General features: G+C 45.7%; 1 protein-coding gene across 5 annotated transcripts in view; it reads right to left on the bottom strand.

Annotated features, from left to right (window-relative positions):
• Nucleotides 1–15897: 15897 nt before the first annotated feature.
• Nucleotides 15898–24803, bottom strand: part of GFRA1 (GDNF family receptor alpha 1) — a 380929-nt gene continuing 372023 nt past the window's right edge. For all 5 annotated transcript variants that reach the window (XM_069239268.1, XM_069239269.1, XM_069239270.1 and 2 more), the window contains one exon: nucleotides 15898–23177. In XM_069239268.1, coding sequence (XP_069095369.1) covers nucleotides 23034–23177 — 144 coding nt within the window. In that variant the 3' untranslated portion in view covers nucleotides 15898–23033. The remainder of the gene's footprint in view (nucleotides 23178–24803) is intronic.

The raw sequence follows: 24803 nt of genomic DNA, 5'->3' as shown, positions 1-24803 counted from the left end.
GCCCCTGCTCCAACTATCGCTGAGGCCACACTTACGTACACCACCTGCCAATCCCAAAACAAACGAAAACCAGCAGCTCCTGCCACATCAGAAAAAATCTGTACCTGCCAGACGGTGTCCTCTTCACGGAAAACCATGGAGGCTCCATTGAAATTTGCGAGGAAAGCCTCCTAAACTCTGATGTCCTCCCTCATGCCCATGATGTGGAAATGACGTACACGTTATAGCTAGGCCCATTCTTCTGCAATAAGTCCTTCCCCTGCACCACTCTGCATGCAAAATACCATTTTCAATTCAACCCTTCTCAAAACCAGGAGTTGTCGCAGGTTAACCAAAATCTCATCCACTTTGTCTTCTGGCAGGCGTGCCACAGTATCCAATTCGATTCCCAGGAAAGTCAGTACCCTGCTAGGACCTTCTGTCTTTCCAGGAGCCAAGGGAACTCTCAGCTCACTAGCCATTTTCACAAAAAACCTCAATGCCCTGCTGCGTGCACAGGACCCAGGCTTCTCCCCAAAGAAGAAGTCATCCAGATAATGAGACACTGCACAATGTCTGCTCACCTTCATGAAAACCCACTGCATAAAGGTACTGTCTGCTTCAAACAACGCGCAGGAGACAGCACAACCCAATGGAAGGACCCTGTCCATCTATTTTGCAGGCCCAATAATGAAAAATCAGCTGTCTGAAAGGGAAGCAGCTGGAAAGTCGCCTCGATATCACACTTCACCAGTTCAAATCACCTACTGCACCTATGAAGAAGGTGAATGGCATCGTCCACCGAAGCATAGACCACCCCTGTGTCCTCTGGAACAATGAAATCATTCACTGACACCCTCTCTGGACATGAAAAGTTGTGTATGAGGTGAAACTTTCCTTTAGTTTTCTTAGGCACCTTTCAAAGGTGAGATCAAATGCTCCATGGGCCACCCGTAGAAAGGGTCCATAATCCTTCCTTCACTGACCTCGCTATGCAATTTTTCTGTCACCACTCCTGGTGATTCCTTGGCCGACCACAAATTGTAGCCCCAACTCCTCACTGTTGGCCCCTGGTATCCCACCCTGAAACCTTCTCCGAAACCCCACTCCAGCCCCAATGTGGTCTGTTAGGATATACACTCAACCAGGGCAGCAACTTGTCATGCTTAATTTGCATTTGCACCCTTTGGCCTAGCATTGCCTTGAGCCCCTCACCCTCTAAATGTCCTCCATTGTTCTGCTGGCATAGCCAACAAGAAGCACTCCATTACAGGATGTTGACCTCCGCACTTTGAGCACTCATGCTTGAATTTACAGGGGTGTTGTGAGCAGAAACCCTTATTAAAGTTCCAGCAGGCTCCTACGTTAGACACTGGGGGATCGCTGCATGCTACCCGCCACTGCCTGGGTGGGATGAGGCTGAAAAGGCTTCTAATTCATAGACAGACCACTCGCTGCGTGGGTCGATGCTGCTGACTGCAATGACGACATTCACTGCATCCACAATTCAGATTCTACATCTCCCCACATCGAAATTCACGCTCACCTCAGCTCAGAACTCCTCGTCATAACTAAGCCATGCGTAAACCCCAAAATGCATTTGAACCTCCCGGATGATGTCCATGTATTTGAACAGAGCAATAGCTCTATCTGGGTATTTGTCACAATAAATACTTGCATATATTAGAAACGCGATGTCTGAGTCTCCATTGTGATAGGGACTTGGGGCGTACACGCTAGCTTCCACTCATCCTCCTTGGACCCCACCTTAGCATGTATGTCCCTGCGTAAGAGCGTAAACACATCCACATATTCATGCTTCCATATTCTGGCTTTTGTTTTTTCAGAAACAAGGGACCCAAGCCACATCACCAGCCCCATGTACGGGAGCCTGATCTTGTGTCCCCCACTTTCTTTACCTTGACCAATGCACCCCCTTCACTTTTCTTCACAGTCGCCTAAGCGTCCATTCCCACATTCACCTTGGTCCTCTTGCCCCTCTTGGGACTGCTCCCGCACCTCCCCATTACCCTTTTTTGGCCCTACCTCCTCATATATTGTCCCATCTCCCACCCCAACAGATGTGTAATGGACTTGTCTTGCGTCAAACTTTGGGGTTTCCCACCCTGACCACCACTTACATTTGAGCCCCTTCTTCGGTTCATGCACCATCTTGCTGCCATGTCTGCAATCTTCTTTGTGTTTCCCTGCCGTGGCTCCCTTATCCGCACTGGACATCTGCAAACCATCAACTGAAGAGGGTGTTCTGCCTCTGCTGCGCCCCCCTGCACCCTTCACCCATCTTGCTCACCTCTGCATCACGCACTTCCCCCTCTTCCCAATATTCGCTGTCATCATAATAATCGAGCTCCACTTCATCATCCACCTCCACTTCACGCATCACTTTCGCATTCTCATCATCCAACTCTCCATGCTGTATCTTCAGTCCATCCCCCATGGGTCCTGCCATTCGATGCTTGTGATCATTCCTTCACCATATGGAAGGCTGCTGCTGGCCCGCCTACTTCTTTCGACCAACATCCAGTGGCCGTCTTGTGCCCTGTTGGCATCGCCACCTGTCTGCCAGTCTCACCTACTCGCTTCGATGTTCCTTTTGCCAACTGGTCGTTACTACCATGTATGCGCCTTGCCCTACTGACCCCATAGGCTGCACTGGCCTCCTGCTTCTCTCTGCCACATTTCTGCGGTACCCAAACCCAATATCTTCCTTCATTTGCCTATCCCTCAGGGTCTCTTCCCCTCATGGGCCCTCCACACTATTCTTCATCTTCATTTGTCCCTCATGGCACCGAGGCGCCCTACCTGTCCCTACAAAGCTTCTCCCAGTGGCCCCCGGTTTCTGCCACAAACCTGCACTGTTCCTGAATTCTGCCCACAATATCCACCATAGACCAATCGGTGACAGTTGACATATTGCCCTTTGCCCCTTTTTCCCCACACTGGGACCCTGGGCTTGATTTTCTTGGGTGCTGGGGTCACCCCCTGATAATTTCATAATCCCCCTTTGTGAAAAAGCCCCATCACCCCTTTGCCTGTCACTCTTCACCTTCCTCTTGCCACCCATGGCCTAGCAGGCTGCCTTCCCAGCTCCCCTGGCTGTCCCAGCTGACAAATCCAGGGGCAGATCCTCACCGTATGCCCCCTTCTGCCCTTGCTCCTCACTAGTCTCTCCTGTAGGCTTACGCTCCTGCTGTGTGGCCAGCTCATCCCCTTCATGCACCCCAGCCACCTCAGGGCTGCCTATTTCCATGTCCTGCTCTCTTTCGCGGCCTCCCCAGTGCCTTCTTCGGGCCGGCGGTGTAGATGTGTTGCGTCCCCCGCACCTACACCATGTTATGTCCCACCAGTTTCATTTTAGGCGATTGGCACGTAGCTATCCCCGGTGCCACACCACTCACCGCCTCCCATGAAGGGTGCGACATCCCCACCCTGGCCTGCTCTAACACACCAGGCCTGAGGAGGTCTACCTTTCATGTTTTCCTGATGACGCAAAGCACGGTGCAAACTGCTGCTGAGCGGTGGGTTGCACCAGCTCTGGTTTCAACCCCGCCCTCTTTTCACTGTCCTCAGCATCCCAGGAGCAGGGGGAAGAGGGAGCAGAGAGCCAGGCCGCTGGCAACGGGGACTCAGAAAAAAAGGAAACTTGCGGACAGCTCCACAGGAAAGAACCTGTCTCCCCAGAGTGCCTGAGAAAGGAAGTGGTGTTAGAGGGTACGGTGCTGAGCCCAGCAGAGAGAGCTGGAGACCAGGTTAGTGTCAGCTGCTGTGTAGTGCTGGGCAATAAAGGAAGGGTGGTCTGAAGCTGTGTGCATGTGCGAAGGAAGCAAGTGCAAAGCTGCTGCAAGATAGAGGGTGTGCTTGACCATCTGTTTTGAGGGGGCAGGCGGCATTCCGCCGCACGCGGAAGTCCGCGGAACTTCACAGAGTTTTTTAGCTAACTTGCGGACTTACACAGAGTTGAACTCCGTGAGCTCTGCCCACCCCTAATAGCAAATGGGAACAAAGCAAATGAGAGCAACACTGACACTAACCAATGGTAAGCTATGGGCGGGCTGTAAGCCCACTGTATGTAAACAAAATGTCTCTAAGAGACAGTGCATGTGCTCTCTAGCCGGGACCTAAAAATGAGAAGTAATCAAGGTGTGAAAAGGGGAGAATTGAAAAGAGTTTGCGTTACTCATGTCTAATGTAAATATGTATGCCATATTATGTGTCATTTGAAGAGAATTGAAAAAGAGAATGCCTGGACAGCTATTCTATTTAGGTGATGTCGGCTTAATCAGTTTATACAGATAAAGGACCTCTCGTTAGGAGAAATGAAAAGCCCGAGCTGCCTCTTCCCAAGCTGGCTTGATTTGAATGTGTGAAAGCTTATTTAAGAGCAGCTGAGTCAGCAGACCGTGCCCACCGCCTGGTGCCAGGTCATCAATACCTGCCATGTAAGCCTCCGGTGGCTGGCGGGTAACCTCCTTTCAGTCCCTGCATCGTAGGGTGAATACAAAACCTCAGAATGCAACCATGTCTGTCATGGACGGTTGCCAGCACTCAAGCTTTTAATTTAGACAAAAGGAGACATACTCGCTCAATGACACTGGCTCAGTGTAAGTGTCTCTGTGACATTGGCTCAATGACGCTGTGGAGGGTGCATTTTGACAAAGTGATAATATAAATTTGGAAGACTTAAGGCATCCATGCAGAGTACATTAGATCGTAAATGAGTGCTCCTTATGAGATAGTTACTCTGCTCTATAGATAGGCACCCTTACCTTCTTCAGGAGCGACCCCCAGGTATCTCTACTCCTGTGGGGGCATAACACAAGCCTCTGCAGCCCCAGTGCTGCAAGTGGAGCACCCACTCTTCAGGGGACCCCCATTCCACCTAAAGCTTATGAACATATGTGAGTTTCAGGAGTATCAGAGACCACTCCACATAAAAAAAAAAGACTAAGATGAAGTCTAAGAAATGTAACTTCAAAAACATTGAAATCTATTGCCCGTCATAAGAAAAAAATATCTATTACCTAGGTATAGTGTAATAGCAAGCAGATGAATGGGTACTCGACTGAACAAAGGAAAAATTGGCTAACAAGAGTGTTTTGTTGTTGCATCCAGCTATGATTTTAACAATATTATACCATATAAGGAATTGAAAATGTAATGTGGAATGATAGGCAAAATATGCCAATATTCAACTCAGAAGGAAAGCCTCCTAAATTAACTTTTACGTCACTACCCAGTCTCATATCGTTTGACAAACAAAGATGGAAGGAGGCCTTGTTGATTGCTGGTTTGTATCATCACATGCAAGATTGCCAAAATGAATGTATCTAGTGGAGTGTGAGAGCTTGTGGGGAAGAGTGGTGAGTCAGGCGTTTGGCGTAGACAGTTGAATGGGACAATAGACAAACTCATTTATATTGTCTTTCAGAGGTGTCTATGTTATCAAATTGTTCTATGTTTGTATGGGATTTTATGGCTTCCTCCAATGGCTGTACGAGACTTGTCTTGTCGAATCTGGGTCTCATACACACATGATATTTGATTGTCTAAACTGTTACTATTTTGCAACAGTACCAGGGCACCAACATGTCAAATCTGGGAAGATGTTTTAAAAAATTACCAACTGTTAACTTAACCCCTGATTGCTATAAATATGTGCTGTACAGGTGCAAAACGCTCAAGGTGCACTTGCAAATTATTACACACAGTGATTTCCACTGCATCTTGGGCTATGACTCGCAATTGGAAAAATGTGAGGATATGGTATATGATAAATATAGGCATTGTTTCTATTTTAATTAAGACCACTTGTCTGCTTTAATTCAAAGAAGTTGAAAAGATTTGGAGGCATATTTATACTCTGTTTGCGCCGAATGTGCGTCAAACATTTTGACGCACATTCGGTGCAAACCTTACACCATATTTATACAATGACGCCGAACTCGCGAACATCAAAATTCCTCTGTGCGCGTCATTTTATGGATGCGGGAAACCACCTTGCGTTAATGACATGCAAGGTAGGCGTTGCCGTCCAAAAAAATTACTTTAAGGCATTTGCGCCTTATTTATACTCCCGCGTCATTTTGACGCACAGGAGGGGGCAGGCCTTAAAAAACTGCACCCAGCCTGATGTGCGCCCTTTTTGAACGCCTGGGTGAGGGCAGGCGTTAAGGGACCTGTGGGCTCATTTCCATGGTCTCTGACCATGGAAGCAGTCCACAGGTGCTCTTCCCTGCCCCCAGGGACACCCCCTGATACCCCCACCCACCCCTGGAGGACACCCATGGAGGGGAGGACCCATCCCAGATAACTGCAGGTAAGTTGAGGTAAGTATTTTTTTTAAAAACAATTTGTGGCATAGGGGGGCCTAACTTGGGCCCCCCTACATGCCACTGTGCCCAATGGCCAAGCCCAGGGGACATAAGTTCCCTGGGCATGGCTATTGGGCAGGGGGGCATGACTCCTGTCTTTGCTAAGCCAAGAGTCATTTCAATGGGGTTGTGCGTCAAAAAATGGTGCAAGTCCGGTTAGAGCCATGATTTTTTACTCTAACCTGACTTGACCATTTTTTGACGCACAACCCCCATTTTCCCCTATGCCGGCGCTGCCTGGTTCGAGTAATTTCTTTTTACTCTGACCAGCCTGCAGCGCCGGCTAACGTCAATCCATAAATAAGGCACCCGCCTGGTGCTTTGGAATGGCGTTAGCCGGCGGTAAATTTTTTGACGCAAACCAGTGCCTGTGCTGGTTTGCGTCAAAAAGTATAAATATGGGCCTTGGTATTTTAAAATTTATTTTTATCACAAAACAAGACAATGCTAGTACACAAAACGAGTTAAGTAGATTATGGTGGTTAATTATTCTGCCTGGACCACATACCTTTACATACCTTACCTGTGCACCTGAATATTAAGTGAATGAAAATGTATGTAATTGAAGCTCCGTTACACACCCCCTCCTTTCTTTGCCTAGGTTCCTAGCGTGGTCAGTGGGGGTAGGAGTAGGTTCGAGTTCTGAGGGCCACCAGGATGCATCTCACGGGGAGCCTCATGGCCAACAATCAACCTGAAGGTGCATATGGAGTGCAGGGGAAACTCCCATGTATATTGCGGTGTCTCAAAGGCCTGCAGCACTTTGCGATAGCTTTCAAGTGCAACCCGGAGTAGGCTGCGAAGGGTTGCAAGTAGTGTAGACTTTGGCAGGAACAGGTTTGCACGAGGCACAGGGATCTAACCTTTCCTCCCATGCACACCTCCATTAAATAATGGCTTGCCACTGGAGATGTGCTGCTAGGTAATTGTGTTTACCTCCATGATCCGTTAGAAGTTGAAGTTTTGTTAGGGCCACTGTGCCTCCATTGTTCCATATGAGGTTACCTAACATTTAGTTCACTAATTAGAATGTGCTATAGGAAATAATGACCGGCAAATTGGTGAAATAATATAAAAGCCTTGGCAACAGTACCATTTTAGAAAGTGCAACACAACTCTGCACAGTGAGGAGAAGGGAGCCCTAGGAGGCGATTCTAGGGTCGAAAAGAGGAGATTGCTTTCATAAGGTTGCCATCTATCAGGATCGGGCTGAAAAGTAAATATTGATGCCCAGGTATTGAAAGGTACAAGGCTCAAATTTGATGTCATGAATGTCAACCGTAATTGTGTGTGGTGGAAAATCGGAATGTAGTGGGACAGTCAGGTCTTAGCCCAGTTTACCGCAAACCCCACCTTTCCCTATCTGAGTGCATATTGGCTTGGTATGTCCTGTAGTCAATACATCGCAGTGATTCAAGTAGCTGGGAATGACGGTCTCTCGCCTCAGTCAGTTCATCACGGGGAGAACCATCCTCCAGCATGACTGTTCCAGGTCTCATAGTGAGGTCTCCTTTTGTTCTAGTTCTCTGAGAAATGTGCCCTATGGCCCGATGGTACTGTGAATGCAATGCCCCCACGCCACTATTTTTAAAGCATCAGTATCTACTAGGCGCATGGCAACTGTGTTACTATTTTCAGCTATGTAAAGTGTAATGGTTTCACAGGTCTTTTCGGGGAATACTAAATCCTCAAGTGCTGCTGGCTGTAAACTCCAAGTGGGTGCTGGTGAAGCATATACCCCCATGTAGTCATAAAAGAAGAGAGTTATGATCAGTCAGGGTCTTTCCTGAGTACTCTGCATCTGTTTTTAGGAGTTGTGTAGTTGAGTGAAAGAGGAAGAAATCTAGTCTAACATGAAAGTCTTGTGGAGGGAGTAATATGGGTATTCCCGCTCAGCTGGGTGCAGGGATCGCTAGCTGTCAATCAGTGACCACTGTGTGAATCATTGTGACAAATATGTTGCGATGCACATTGGGGAAAAGTAGGGGAGGGGGGACAACCAATCCAATTCTATGTCCAAGACACAGTTAAAATCCCCCCATAATCTAAGGCAGGTGGGAGCATCTAGTAAAGAGAAGTGACAGGTTCCACAGTAATTGCATTTTGGCTACATTCAGGAGGGTAGAGGCCTATTACTGTAACGCCGCGTTCTGACGCGGCGTCTCTTTCTGTCCTCGGGGGTGGAACGGGCTACCAATATTCGGAGCGCCGTTCCCCGCGTTTTTTGACTATGCTTTCTAGGAAGCATATATTTCGCTCCCGGTCGCGCTACACTTACTTGTAGCCTTTTTTCTTCTTTTGTTGTTGGTGGTGGGGTTTTTGTTGGTCTTTTTGCCTGTCTCTATCCATGTTGTGTCCATCTTGTCTTCTTCGTGTTTTTGTCCCAGCATGCTCTGTTTTTCTTTTATACTACTTCCTTTTTTCTATACTGGTCTATGGGCTTTTCCCAATCCAAGATGGTGTTACTTCCCTTTCCTGTGATGTCACTTCCCTTTTCTCAGTATATAAGTCAGTCAGTCTTGTTCCTCCTTGCGTTGCAAACACTTCCTTCTGGTTGTGCTGTTCGCTCCTGTTCTTTGTTCCTGCTTTTTGCCTTGGGAGATTTTTTTGCCTGTTCTTTGTTCCTGCTTTTGCCGTGGGAGATTTTTGCCTGTTCTTTGTTCCTGCTTTTGCCTTGGGATATTTTTGCCTGTTCCTTTTTTCCTGCCTTTTACCCTGGATATTGCCTATTTTTGTTTCCTGTTGTCAAGTCCTGTTTTTTCTTGTTTTCCTTCAGGAGTTCCTGTTAGAGGTTTTTTTCCCCAGTGTTGGGGTTTTTTCCCTCTGGGACTCCTTCTGGTGGGTACGGTCTGCTTTGGCGTAGCCTGTCAACGGCACCATGGCTACTAGAAGGGGTCGCCCTTATCTGGGAGTATCCAGGACCTGTAGAAGACTTGGGCCCATATTTATACTTTTTGACGCTAAACTGCGCTAACGCAGTTTAGCGTCAAAAAGTTTTGCGCCGTCTAACGCCATTCTGAAGCGCCATGCGGGCGCCGTATTTATGGAATGGCGTTAGACGGCGCAATCAGACCGGCGCTGCCTGGTTTGCGTGGGAAGAAACCACGTAGACCAGACAGCGCCGGCATAGGGGGAAAATGGCGCATGGGCGTCTTAAAATGGGGCAAGTCAGGTTACGTCGAAAAAATCGTCTTAACCCGACTTGCGCCATTTTTTAACGACGCCCATCCCCCATCAACATGACTCCTATCATTGTAAAGATAGGAGTCATGCCCCCTTGCCCAATGGCCATGCCCAGGGGACTTCTGTCCCCTGGGCATGGTCATTGGGCATAGTGGCATGTAGGGGGGCACAAATAAGGCCCCCCTATGCCACCAAAATAAAATATAAAAAATAAAAAATAAAACTTACCTGAACTTACCTGAATGTCCCTGGGGTGGGTCCCTCCATCCTTGGGGGTCCTCCTGGGGTGGGCAAGGGTGGCAGGGGGGGTCCCTGGGGGCATGGGAGGGCACCTGTGGGCTCATTTTGAGCCCACAGGCCCCTTAACGCCTGCCCTGAGCAGGCGTTAAAAAGTGGCGCAAATGCGCCGTTTTTAGCCACGCCAACTCCCGGGCGTCTCTTTTGCCCGGGAGTATAAATACCACGTAAAGGCCTGGGAGTCATTTTTTAGACGGGAACGCCTCCCTTGCATATCATTAACGCAAGGAAGGGGTTCACGCTAAAAAATGACGCACATTCCGGGAACTTTGGCGCTATTCGCCTCTAACGCCATAGTATAAATATGGCGTTAGTTGGCGTTAGTTTTGCGTCGAAATTGCGTAAAAAAAAACGACGCAATTTCGGCGCAAACGGAGTATAAATATGGCCCTTGGTGTATTCGCCAATGCGAAATCCAGAGGTGAGAAGTCCAGCTCAGTACGTGACAATTACAGGTAAATGATATCTCCTACTGTCTGTGCTGTAATGGTAGGGAGTAAAATTGAAGCCATGCTGGACAACAAAGTGTCCGACCTCTGTTCTGAAGGGCCCCCCTTTGACTCATCCAGCTCTCAGATGCTGGTCACTGTAGCTAGGACCAGAATCATTTCTCATTGTGCTTGTGCTAGTGTAGGCACAATGGCAGTCAATCTCACCTTCCTCCCTGAGTGGCGTCACATGCACCTGGATCGGGGGTTTGTAGAGCAGTGGCATGGGTTGTGAGGTTCAGATTCTGACTGCTCGTAGCTACATTTCCCCACCCAATCCCATCAGCACCAGGGTCCATGAAGAAGTAGATCTTTCAGTTCACAATGAATTTGAGTTTTGATGGGAACAGCAGAGAGTAGGGGGGGGTCAGTTTCCGTTTCATGCCCACAATTGAAGTTTGCTTATGTTGGACTGCCAGTGGATAATCCAGGAAAAGGAGTATATGTGCTTTTCCATAGGCAAAGTGGCTTATGTGCCTGGCAACTTGGAGGATCTTATCTTTATCTCTGAAGTTCAGTAGTTGGGCCACTTCCAGCCGTGGGGGGTTGCCGGGTGGGGTTGGCCAATCAGTGGGCTCTTTCCACTGTGCATAAGGGTGATAGTTCTGTAGGCACTATAAAGGTGGACAGCCAGGTCTTAAAGAAGGCGATAGGGTCTACACCCTCTGCACCCTCTGGGAAGCCAACTATGCATAGGTTGCTGCAGTGTGACCTACGTTCAGCATCTTCTACTCTGCTCTCCAGTAAACTTGTATGGCCGTTTCAGTTTGCATGTTTCTGTCCAAGAGTTTGCACTGGTTTTCCCCATAGCAGACCCAGCTCCACAGCGCTGCACCCACCCTGACACCAAGGTCCTGCCTTGTGTCCTCAATGGCAAAAAGGATCTTATGCAGCTTTGTTGCCATGGAATAAGGCATAACAGGAGATGTTGCCATAAATGCCATTTGAGTGGAGGGCATCCATAGGTCTATGGTTAAGGGCTCAGACAGTGGCAGCGCTAAGGGGGGATCCTTGCGTGACTCCCGGCATTCCATTGATAAGGTGTGTTAAGAGATCGTGTGAAACTTCTGGCATGGTGGTGGTGGGGTTTTCAATATCATTGGTTAGGACCGCTATTCCCCCTAACCAGCAGGTATGGTACTTTCCAGTCTGGGCAGGCATGTGCAGTCCTTAAAGCTGTACAGTTCTGTCATATGAATGGTTTAGCCCAACAATTAGTGTCCCATGGTGGTATGTGATGAGCGCTGGCAGCGCAACACTCCACTTCGGGAGACCCGCCCTCAACTCAGTTTAACACAGTGAAGCAGGTCCAATCTGGGGAGGCACGAGCAATCTCACTATATGACCAGTGCTCACATCCTGTGGGAGGGGTTCCTCCAGTGCTCAGGAATGAGCCACGGCCCTGATGCAAGAAGGGGCCCCCATGTCATGAGAGGGGGCAGTTTTGCACCAAGTTTGGTGTACCCCATGCTATCCGTGGCAAATGTCTCTGGCTATATGTCAACCCCCAGGTCCCAGAGCAGGCATGTACGGCATGGCTCGAGTTACATCATCCAGGGGAGGAGGAGAAGGGGCCACAGCCATTCCTAAGCCCCTACTGCAGGCACTCACCACCACAATATGTGGGCAAAGAGAGATGGGCACGCCATTCTGTCTGAGTTGCACTGCAATGGAGGCTGCGGACACATCCACAGCAGCAAGCCAAGTCCCTTCAGCCTCAGGCATGCTGCATGGCTCCCTTCACCAGTGCTTTTTGTGCCTACCCAAAAAGTCCCTGCCAGTCAGGACCGGGGTGGGGATTGCGGGATGCATCCTGTTCGGGTCTCTCACGGCCCTCTTCCTCCTTGCCAACTTTTGCTGTAGGTCATGCAGCCATATACTCAGATGCCGCAGCTCAGCTCCCCATACTCATGTCTGCCTGTAGTGCCCGACATCCTTTTCTCAGCATTCCCAGACAGCCACCAAGTTGTTCCACAGTCTCCATGGATTTGGCCAATCGTGTGCAGCCTAATAGCTGCAAAACCTGGGTACCCCACAAGAGCAGGGCTAATGGGCAACCAACATCTTTCTGTGTCAGGCCACACCCCTTAATTCACTTATAATCATTCTTCTCGTGTTCTGTAGGAACGCGTTCATTACAATTATAAAAAAGCAATGTTAAAAAAACAGTAGGAGGCAGGCTTTTTGGAGGTTTGGAAGATAGACTTTTTGGAAGAGCAAAAGTGAGCCATGGTGGTAAAATATTTGGCTGTTTTATTTAAGGACTTCAAAAGAGTCCTGGGAGGTTGGCTTGTTGGAGATAATCCATATTTTACTTATTTTTTTGTTATGTTAATCCCTGTCTTTTAGTACTTAACAAAATTAAAACAGACAAAGAAATCTCAGAATCACAGTCATACAATTTGGACAAGTATTTGCTAACACAGCACATAAAAAATTGTATCACCAATGCATCCAAAGTTCTACATCATAGGTTACATCAGCAGTGAGCCACGAGGAGTAAATGGAACTAGCAAGAATATAGGGACAGTAAAAAATAGTAAACCTCATAGAGACTCTGTCGACCTGGGTCTCGGAGAGTTAAGTGGCCATCGCAAGGCAAGGGATCATAAAGCAAATGTAAGGTGGAGCATCATCCAAGCACATCTATACTTAAGACAGTAACCTAGGGTCAGGGACCCAATAAGGTAACATCGGGTGTATTAGCCGTATACGTCCCCAAATATCCTTAGAGGCTGCTGCATAGCATAATGTTCAGCTGGTTTGTTACATTAGACTGCAACCTTAAGCCAATCATGCAGTGTGGGAGTGGGACATATCAGCCTCAGTGGCGGCCAGCAGGTTAAAAATATGGTGGGGCGGGATGGCGCCAAACTCACCATATTTCAGGCTCCCCCGGGTGTGGCACTTCTCTTCCAAGTCGATGAGCAGGAATGTAAGGACTTCCTTCCTGCTCAGAGGAACAGAATGCTAACCAATCCTGGAGCTGCTCTCATGCTGTTTCCAGCAAAAGTGCATCTTTTGGATTGGTGGGGGCAGGCTAACCCAGCGCTCATTTTGAGGTTGTGGTCCTGTGCCAACAGTCCCCCGACTGTTTGACAGCCAGGGTATTGCTGGGTCTACAGCGCACATATCAGGCTGGCCGAAGCTAGACAGCCAGTTAACTGGACATGTGCACTGTATGGTGCAGCAGTGTTCCTGCAATTGCAGGATTCAGCCCTGCTTCATTCCCTCATTCTCTTGCTGTACACAGCGTGAGGGCAAAATAAAACACCATTTAGTATGCCATTTTATTTATATTTGCCTGCTGCGCTCATAGCAGGCGGGGTGATGCTCCTCCGCTATTAAGGAGGAACCGTTCAGGTCAGCCATGTCCTTTCTACTCTACGTTTAGCCAACAACAGCAACACCACTAATCTTCTAGAGGAGTATAGGACATCAGCAACATTGCCCAGTAATAAAAGAACTGGCGTGTAGGCCTTATGCGTTAAAGTTATGTTGTTGGTTGCTCGTGTGACTTCTAGCCGGAATTCATGTTTTGGATAGCAGTTCCGGGCCAACTGTATAAAGTTGACAAGGTCAGCAGAGCACCTAGCACAGCAGGAGAAGCATGCAGCATCAATATTATGTGAGTACTTCAGCCTATAGTGTAGTCTGTTCAAAAATGTAAGTGAATGAATTTATGGAAGTAGTTAATAGATACATGTCTCATTTGCTCACAATAAAACTTCCAAAAACTTGTGCAAAGTGTTGTCCCCAAGTAAGCCCTTCAGTGTGTTTTGCCAGCATGCTGTGGTAGGGACAAGAGTCCCCAAACATCACATACAGTTTTGAGACCCGCCCCTCATAATCGGAGAGTGGAACATCTGCGACAGAGGGGAGAATACTATGGGTCCTTATTGGAATGTTTCCCAGACTACCGCTGCCGACTGTGTGGCACCAGGTAGGGGTCTTGGGTACAGCGATCTGTGAGCCCCTTCCACACTGAAAAATCGCAAAAAAAATTCCCTGCCCAGCACATTCCCCAACAGTTGCTCTATGAAAGATTCCATTTTGCCCATGTCCTTGGTTTCAGCCAAGCCCACAATGCGAAGATTGCTGTGTCTGTTAAAAGGTGGACAGAATCCTCATCTTAAAAAATATTTGAACAAATTCACACAGGATCTATACTACTGAGTCCTGAAGACCACAGATCTGGAAAAGGCCCTGATCTTCATTTTCTTTTTTCTTCTGACCTGCTGCCACATCTTAAACTGACAGTGAAGAAACAGAAGCTGAAAATGGAGTCTAAGATGTGGGGCCGGGTGGTTATTCTAGATTTACAAGGGCCTCCTCCGATAACCGCACAGGCTTCCTTCCACACACCCACACCGTGTAGCATGCTACCAGTCTGGACATGCACTTCAGCAGCCTTTTACACTTAGTTGATGTCAAAAAAGCATACAATCTGAAGATGTCATCTAATGTCTGGGACATAACTTTCAGTCGACAATATCATGAGTCATTTCATCCATGCCTGTTGTGGACACCCAAATTCTGCATTTTTTTGTATCTAACATGCCATTACCGTCCCAATTCCTGAGTAAAAACATTAACCCCAGATCATGAATCTAAAATAGTTTTGTGCAGGAAACATAGTATTGTCCGATTTTCATGTGAATATTTATCAAAATGTATCACGTGTAGCAGGATTTAGAAAGATGTGACTCCAAAACATCTGAAACTTATTCCACAATGTTGCTCCTACCTTTAGAGACAATTCCCAAGTTTTTCGAGAACCGGAAAATTTTCCAGAGTACTCCATCAAGGCTACGAAAGTTCCTTATATATCCAGTAGTAAATATTAATTATAACAATTATAAAATTCTCTAGACATGAAGTGCACTCAATTGTTTTTCCTTTATTTATAAACTACTATTTTAGACCTCTGTAAATCGGGTGTGTTTTCTATTGAATTTCCATCCAGAACCACAATTACTACTGTTCAAGAGTGGCTATGAATTTGTGCATGTTCATACTTTTTAAAGTGGATCACCTAGGAAATCCATCCCTTCAAATAAGTTTGTGAATGTGGAAACATCTTAACAGTGGCAGAATTTCTGTCGAAGTAAAACCAATTTCTGAAGGTAAAATTCAATCTTTCCTGATTCTGTGAATTAGTAGTGGAACATTTCACCCGCAAATTGCTTTTGGGCACCTTATTTAAACTTAGGTGCACATAAACATTTGGGACGTGCGACTTTGGCGCTATGTAACAGTGTATATAGCACTATCAACCAAGTCAGCACTATCAATCAACATGGGCAGATGAAATGCCTTGTGGGGATGTTTCTCATGAACCGTCAAGTTAGGAACAGATCTCTGCTGGAGGTATAGAACCTAGTAAGCTGTTTTACCAGCTTGTAAAACAATAGAGAAGTGGATCTTGAGTTTGGTGCTCTATGTATACAATTCATATGGTCTCTTGGCAGTCAATATTCCTTCAAAATTCTCTACTCAAAGAAACACATCCACAAGAGCATTAGGGCAGGCTCTGGAGAAAACATAGGAGACGACAGTGGTTTGTACACAGTTTTATTAAAAGTATTTAGCAGAATAATTATAATAACAATAAAATTAAAAAACAATGAAAATTCTTGGAAGATCAGGAGGTTTAATGATTTTTTTTTAGACAGGACGTATACTTTACACACTCTCCTGTAAAGGGCTCATAGCTAGGTATTCCATGGTTGAGGTGTCGTAAAACATTTGATTTGAATGGTAAACACTTTGTTTAAAGCCCAATGTGTCTTTCAGCAGCCTCTTTGTGTGGAAAGAGTATACACTCCGGGCTGTGGCTCCTTTGGCAATCATCGGCAGTAGCTGTTCCAATCGGAACTGACCGTCACGGTGAGGTAGCAGGGCAGCTACTGCGTCTGCAAACATTACCTCCTTGTATGTCTTCCTTGTCCAGTCCTTCCTGCATGAGCAGAACTCAGCTACCACAGAAATTGATTACCTTAACCAGCCAGAAAAATACCCCCAATATGGCCACCCATATCCCAGCATGCCATATAACCAGAAGTCCCACAGAACCACATCATGCTATATCCAAACCCAAAAGAGCCAAAATGCAGGATGGGACCATGTGGGGAAGGGAATCCACGACTGAGACGAGGAAGACCTGCACTCGGAGTAATGAAGTTTACCTGTAGGTAACCGGGCATTACCACATCTTCTGAGGCTGAAAAGATGCATCGCATTAATGAGATGGGGGCTGCGCATGCACAGGTCACTCTGTGTATTCTCTGTGCAGGAAAATTAGTGACTTCCATGGGCTTGTCAGCTGGATACATATTGCAAGATATGCTTCCAGGATATCTAAAATGTATTGTATGGCACTGAAGTGCAGTGACGCAGTCATGGTTGTAAAATGGACCTCGCCGGTAAAAGTGAAGTCAGTCATGGGTAAAGCAGTAATTACTAAATGTAGCAAAAACAGGACAGAATGTTTTAATACCCATAATCCAGATCAATGTATTTGACTACAAGGCGTTGAACTGCCATATTGAGGGTTAAAGAAAAACATAATAGTGGTGCAGCAAGAACTGACTCTGTGTTACGTGATTTTTTCTTTTACTACCCCTGTTGTGTTCCCATCCTCAGCTGGTGTTTTGTGTGTATTAGATTAAATGAGTTTTGTGGTCTCAGCTTGGTTTAAAATTCCTGTATTTTGGTTTCTGGTTCATTAGCAGACAACCTGCTCACACAAAGGAGCACCTGATCTGCACATCTGGAAAATTAATTCGAGCGGTCGTTACAAGGGAAGCCAAAGAGTATTTATTGGGGATGGAAGCGCTGGACAAACAGCTCTGCCTTCATTCCTCTTTAGGGATGTTTTCCATTCCTGAGCATGTGGCGGTGTCGCGAACTGGCTAGCAGTAGGAGGTCGCTTTCCTTCGCCTCTTGGAATGAGGATACCAATCATGGTGTCCCTCTGGAGAGCCACAAAAGCTCGGAGGCTTCACTTTAGGGTGCATTAAATATTCCAAAACCGTTTTAAAAACAACAAATTATGGCTACTCAGTCACTAGGTTTTTTCAAGCTCAAGCTAGATCGAATGAGTTTTTACATATTTTAGAACTACTTTCAAAAGATAGGCTCCCTTCTTAATCTCAGCACAGATGATTCAAGGTCGAGCATAGGTGTGATCTCTGCGCCCCAGGGACCAGATAGTACAATATATGACTGGGTGTTCATTGTTCTAGCTTGATTCTTGTTGGATGCAGTGGGACTGACTCACAAAAAGATTATGATTCTTCAGATAAACATAGAGACATCTTAGAAAGATTTTGTCTTGAAACTCTGCCTTTCAGACAATCTACAAACCTGGAATTTTCATATTTGTGAGTGACCTTTTTATATAATTAGCTCGAACTTAGCCAAGAGACAGCTGAAGCAGGTTATGCAGAAACAGTTGATTAAATTACACTCTCCGAAAAAAGCAATACAATGATTAGGGAAGGCACGTGTGCCCTGAAAGGGCAAAGGTCACAGTTCTATCTCCGAAAGGAACATTTGGAGGAGGTTACAAATGCGTTGCTTATCATTAAGCATTCCAAATATTTACATATCTGTACAGTGCAAGAAGCTTCACTTTCACAGGTGCTGGTTTCCCTTTTACATCAAGAGGTGTATTTATAGGCCCCTAGCGCCACAGGAGCATCACTTTTCGTGCTGCTCCTGTGGCGCTAATCACTGCTCCGTACTTACAAGGCGGCATTAGGCCACGTTTTGGGGCTTAACGTCACCTTGTAAATGCAGCCCCTTCCCACGCAGCACTGTGCATGGAAGTGGCGTGCAAAAGGTGTTGCTGTGTCATGCGCACAGTAACACCAATTGCATTTTGATGCTGCCTCAGATTTGTGATATTTCGTAAACCTGAGGCAGTGCCAAAATCTAACGGCACCCTCAGGGTGCCGTTAGCAGGGCGCAACGAGGAGGAATACTTTTATTCCTCCTCATTTTTTGCTTTTTCTATGCGTGCTGCATTTTGAAGCACGCATAGAAAGAGCAAAATGCCAGAAATAATTGTTTATGTGCGGGAAGGTGTCCCTTCCTGCATATAAACAATCATTTGAAAATGATGCTTTGGCACTTCTGTGTGTGCTGCATTATGCAGCACACACAGAAGTGCCAAAGCGCCATTAGTCCTTGTTTATGTGCAAGAAGAGACACCTTCTTGCACATAAACAATCACACCCCTCAACGCAGACATCCTTGCACGATGATGTAAGGATGCCTGCGTTAGCAGCTAAATTTAGCGCCAGCGCATAGGACAATACAGGGGTGCGCTGTATTCACTTAAATACAGCGCATCCCTGTGTTTCTTAAGTGACACAGTGCAGCGCTGGCAATTATGGCTCATTACCGCGCTGTGCTTCTTTTCCATAAATCTGTCCCTAAGTGCTGTTAGGAAGATGCCTCCACCCTACAGAAAGCCAACGTTAAAGAAAGGAAATAAAAACAGAGGGAACGGGGTGGTAAAAGTAACGCCTGATGGACTCAGCACATCTACCCTGGCACTAGCAGGATGCTTCTGCCTGAAGTCAGAAATCTTTCACAGCTCGATAGGTCAGATTTGTACAAAGTACCACTGCGTCCCCACGAGGCCTATGGACACCGAGAAGTCACCCAATAGATCTTCATTAAGGGATGAAAAGCTCAGACGATGGAGACTAGTTGGTGGGGCCCTGTTGTTTCCAATGTGTGTTTTATCGCCTTATAATTGGCCCTTAGGTGCTAAGCATGGGCTTCCTACTCAGGGTGAGATGACAGAACTATTCAATAAAGGCCTCTCTCCAATTAAAACCAACATGAACTGTTTCCCCTGCAGTTGGAGAAAAAGCCTTTATTTGCTGATTTCTTAGTAGCCGTTAAACCGTGTAACTGATGGTCATCTATTACCTGGCTCCAGGATCACGGCTTGTCATCCTGGGGTGTGTCTTCACTGCAGTGTGGATATTGAGTTTATTATTTTCAGTTTTCTTTGTGTTTTCGGCCAGGTTGTGTTTATCCTGTATTGTTGTCCAATGCGTTCCCCAAAACGTGTGTGTGTGTATATATATGTATGTATGTATATATATATATATATATGTGTGTGTGTGTGTGTGTGTGTGTGTGTGTGTGTGTGTGTGTGCAAGCCCACTGTCAGCAAAGTCTGCCTTGTCATTTCTCACCAAGGCAGATTGTTATACCTCAAAGTAGCCCAGAAAAGGAAAAAAAAAACTTCACTTGAAAAATGGCCTCAACTGGCTACAAAGTGAAATCTAGATGTTAAGGGTGAGGCTACACTACGTGAAGTGGCAGCCAAATGCAGGGACATAATCTCAAAAATCCTATATCTTGTAAAGGGCAGTAAGTGTTAGGGGTCAGTTGAAGTACAGCCAGAGTAGGGTTTTTAGCTGCTGTCTAGGTGGGTTACAGGGGATTTTTCGGCACTTCCCTTGAACCTATGAAAAAGAACAGAAAGGCATGTGGCATAATGCTGTGTGCATGAGACTAAAGCTTAGCTGTCTGTGCTTCCATTCCAAGGGTGTGACGTATGACAGTAAAGGAAGTCAAATATGGGTGGTGCGGTTTGTTGGATGAGGCATGATTTGTTGGAAACTTCTTCAAGCCGCCCAACAAAAACACCTATGTGAGAAAAGATGGTCTATCAGCTTTCCCTTCAGGTGATCAAGTCTGTTGTGCAACAGCAGCGGACGTGTTACTCAGCACCCGTCCCATGATCACACATGTTTAGGTCATCCTCTTTGGAATATTATCTTCTGACCCCAGACTCAACTCGTACTGCAAAGAAAGAGGGGGATTAACATCAGACAGACTACCAAACTGTATCCTAAAGAGGGCACCAGGGGCTCTGAGATTCTGACTAATCCCTCTTGGATAATATGATTCTTCATAGACTTTTATACTCTGTATAACTGTCTCATTGTCTGGGCTCATATTTCCTATAACTTCCTTGGGGTGGCCTCTATATAAATTACCTCACCCCCCTCCTTATATATACAATTTATCACATGCTCCCATAGGTCTCCTTGATGTCTTGCTTTCTTTACTCTTACTAGAAAATATGGAAAACACTTCCACTCTCGGTAATCGCTAACATTGACAATTAAGCACATGAACTGGACAATAGGCTCTCTATTACATCTTACCTTGTTGGCTTCCTTTTACGTTAACCAGCCTCACTTTGTGTTACGTTTTAATTTTAGACAGAACCTTTGATATTGTGTTAAAAGGTAGGTGGGAGATGGGTGACAGCAGTTTACTACAAAAACATAATACTGCATGTTCAGGAGCAGTACAAGTTTCCTTGCCCTTGACTTCTGCAGCAAAGTGACTCAATTCTCCTCCCAAAGGTATTAACTCCACTGAAATGCACTGGAGGTACTTCCTTTCCCATCAATCATTGCCCTCTTTGTAGTGGCCATGTTATGGTCAGAAAACTGAACTGTAATAACTACCAAATGGAACAGATATATTTCAATTAAATGTACAAATAATACTACTGTTTGCCATCTAAACCGATGAGGTCATAAGAATTTTTTCCAATTTAGAAAGTGCATTTAAATAGCTGGTGGCCCGCGCATCCCAACAATTCTGAAATATTTTCTCATCATAGTTTTCATGTTCTTCGGTCCCTAAAGGGCTTGAAACTACCACAACCTAATAAGATGCAGAAGCTGCAAAGATATATATATATATATATTAAAAAAACAGCCGAAATACATTGTCTTGTACATTACTGTTAATGGGTATTTGTTGAGTTCTTAAGGGCAGTCATTTGGTTGCTTGCAGAGGTTTACTATTTTTGTCTGCATCACTGTTTACTTGCAAGTTGTTCAGACCCCCTCACGAATGTGTGCATGTTGTGTAATGTTTCTCCCATATGGTGTAAAAGCTCAGTAAGAAAAATGGTATACTCCTTGTACAGCTTTGAGTGATTATGTGCCCATCATCATAGCAATCAGGGACAAATAAACTAAAGCCTCTCAGAAAATTGAAACAGCACGACCAAACATGGAGCTCGCTCGTGCATATTAAAAGAGCACGTTCACCAGCAGGAACCTATTCTGTATGCTCTGTTTTTGTGGGTAGCAGCGCAGTGTTTTGGATTCATAGCAACATGTTTTGGTCTCAACCAGGAAACTAAGCTATTGGGAAGTGTGACAATGGAGGGATGTGGAATGGAGAATGGAGCGGGCGTTCATAAAGCACATAAGCAGCAACAGCAACCTCCTGCCTGGTGACCATTTTCATGTGCATAGCGTGAGGGCGGCTGCACAAAGGGCAGTCGATGCGAGCTGCCTATGTTGTAGCATGTAGTTTGCGCTAAGATTGCATGATACAAAAAAACGTCATCTTAGAACAAGGAACAAATTGTCATTCTTAATAAAGTGACAGTGAACATAAAACAGCAATATTACAAGGTGAGTATAGGGGGATGAGAAGTACACTTGCATGACAAAAAAACAAAAGCTACATTTGCTTTCCCAAGATTAACTTGTTCTGGCCATCTGGAGCTATAGCAGCGCCTTTCACATCTAAGCCTTCCTTGCTGGGGTAGCCATAGATGATTGGATGAAGATGTGGATGGTATAGTCATGCTGTGCTGTTTTTTATTTAGTATTTCTGTGGTAACTTGGTGCTTGTGAAGGTGTGAAAGCAGTGCTGTAAGAATCCTCCATGCTTGCTCACCAGTGTGCTTCAATCTACCCCTTGAGGGTCCATTCTATGAAGTAAATGAGGTGCTTCCCTTCGATGTCCACTTATCTGCTGCGTTATTTGTTGAAGCGACCAATTGGGCCATTCATTGCCACTTGATAAGGTCCTCTGCAAAGCATTTGCTTGTTGGCAACCATGTTGTCGTCTTATCTTACACGCAACAGAAACAAATGTTGTAGTTAAGTAGGGACTAATGTAAACTGAGCAGAAAGAAGGGCAAAAAGTCTTTGTACTTGTCCTTCATCAACTCGGTTGTTAACCTATGTCTTGGTGACGATTTTTCTACAATGTTTTTGATTCAATGTGCAACTCATCCAGAGGAATCCAAGATGGCCGTTTGTGATACAGGATGGCTCATGAGCAGAGAATGCAGGACCACTTTACTGTACAAAGGCAGAGGACAGAGAGAAGACGGATTCTACAACACAGGCTCTCAACCGGTTACAGTTCACCAGAATGTCGCTTTGTTTTCCATCCCCTCTTCTGCTGAAAGCGATGATCCGGTGGCAGGAACCCCCATTTGCATCCTGCTCATCCTTTGGCAAATCTACAGTTCATCCGTTGGACAGTGGCAACATAAACTAAAACAAAAATCCTGTATTCTTGGAAGAAAAGGGATCCAATAACATGCTGATCTTCATTCCCAGATAGGAGTAAAGTAAAGGGGCATGTTGACAAACTGTCTAAGTCCAACGCACAGCATGTCCAAAAACCTCTAAAGTGGGAATGTCGCACTTTGAGTATACTACAAGGCATATACATATCAGCAGAAACTTCCATTTTAACACAGTTGTGCAATGGGGGCCCCGGGACTTGGCATCTGGAACCGGAATTTCAGATAAACGACAGAGGACAGAAAACAGATTACAAGTATACGTGTTGGGTGGTTGCGTTTCTTTTGGAAGTCGGGTTGGCATAACAGTGGCTATGACGTGGCCATGGCACCCAGCATAAGGAGAACAGTGTGCGCTGCGGCAAGCACGACCAGAAGGGTGCTATGATGAACCAGTGTGGACGAAGCGGAAGAGTTGTCCGAAGACATATGGCCACTGCTAGACTTTACGTCCACCTGTAAAAGAAAAGAAACAAAGGGAAATGTTATTTCTGAACAGGCAGAAATCTGTAATGGCATGGTTTGGGAGCAGGTTAAAGTTTTATGATTTTTCAAGACAAATAACTGGAAACAAGTTTGGTTCATTTATTACTCTTTATGTGGACAGTCAGATGAGGGTACATGAAGATATTGTTATCTGGGATGATCTGATACATGAGTTGTTGAAAGGGACACGTTCTGGAATCACAAATGTGAGAAGCAGGTGTCACCTCAACCTATTGCGTTGTAAGCTCAGGTCCAGATTTACAAAGTTTTCAAGCAACGCAGGACAGCAAGCAAAGTTGCTGTGCTTTTTTACATCAAATGGAGAGGACAAAACTATGCTGTATACAAAAAGAAGTGGCGCAGTTCTGCCATCTTCCTGCGATAGTGCATGCACTACAGTCATGTTTCAACTCAGACACCACTGTGCTATCTTTGCACCATAGTGCACTGGTGTCTGTGTTGTGGTCTCTAAGCAGGAAGGAGTTCATTCCAGTGCAAAAACTATGCTGAAAGGAAATTAATGTTTGCACGTGTACTGCAGAGAGCAGCAAATTTGCAAAGAGGAAAAAACGAGGAAGGAAAAAAAATCCCCTCGTACACCAGCCTCATGGATTTGCACCAAAAATTCGGCACATCCTTGCCTACAAAGTATCCCTTCTTGCTCAACAATATTCCTACCCGTAATGCAGGTACCTCTGCACTATAGTGTCAGGGTCCCTGCGGTGGTGCTTAGTAGACATGGATCATTTCTGTTCTCTCCCTTTCACGCAATGCTGCGCAGCAAGTTGCCTTGCTCAGTTATGTTGACTGAAAGAGAAGTAAATCTGGCCCCAATGTCATATGGCGAGACAGAAAGCACCTGCCAAGTCTGTCCAAGAGGGAAGTTATTTCATAACATCAAATGCATTCTTTTTTTTAGAAAATATACATCTCTTTCAATATCTTTTGCTAGAGTGTACACTTAGGGCTGTTTTCCATTTTCATTCCTATCCACTTTTTAAGGTACATATTGCAAGACAGCAGCAACGCCAAGTTGTCCCAATGAGACGTCCGCTCTGCCTGGTTTTAATCTTTGCATTCTGGTACTGCAAGTGTCAGAAGGAAAAGGAATAACATGGCGGGACGAACTACTCATACCCGACACCGAAAACTCCTAGCATGTTCTGATCCTACCACAAGACCTTTAGTAAAATGTACAACACATTTTTTATATTTAAGCATTCTGCCTCCCATACATGCTAACTATGCCAACTGCACAATGGTCACCTTTTGTCAGTCCTATTGCTGTAGCTAATATCCCCCTGCATTAAGGGATCTGTAAGTCCATATTTTTGAACATCAAAACTATGTGCTCCAGTGCCCAAAATTATTTTAACTTAAAAGCATGGAACAATTGATGATGGCCCTGTAAGTGTTCGCAGCTATCAAAACAGCTGATAATGTAATAGTCATTTACTATTAATACATCTGTAGAATCGTCTGTGTTCCTAAAGCAGACCCTATGCACACTCGCTTCAGGATTTGCTCATTCATGGGCTGCTATAGATTTCTAATCATGCTTGCTCAATATAAAGGGTACTGCCGTGTAAACACCCT

Source organism: Pleurodeles waltl, chromosome 6 (assembly GCF_031143425.1).
Source record: "Pleurodeles waltl isolate 20211129_DDA chromosome 6, aPleWal1.hap1.20221129, whole genome shotgun sequence".
NCBI lineage: Eukaryota > Metazoa > Chordata > Amphibia > Caudata > Salamandridae > Pleurodeles > Pleurodeles waltl.
This window is presented reverse-complemented; position numbering and strand designations above follow the sequence as displayed.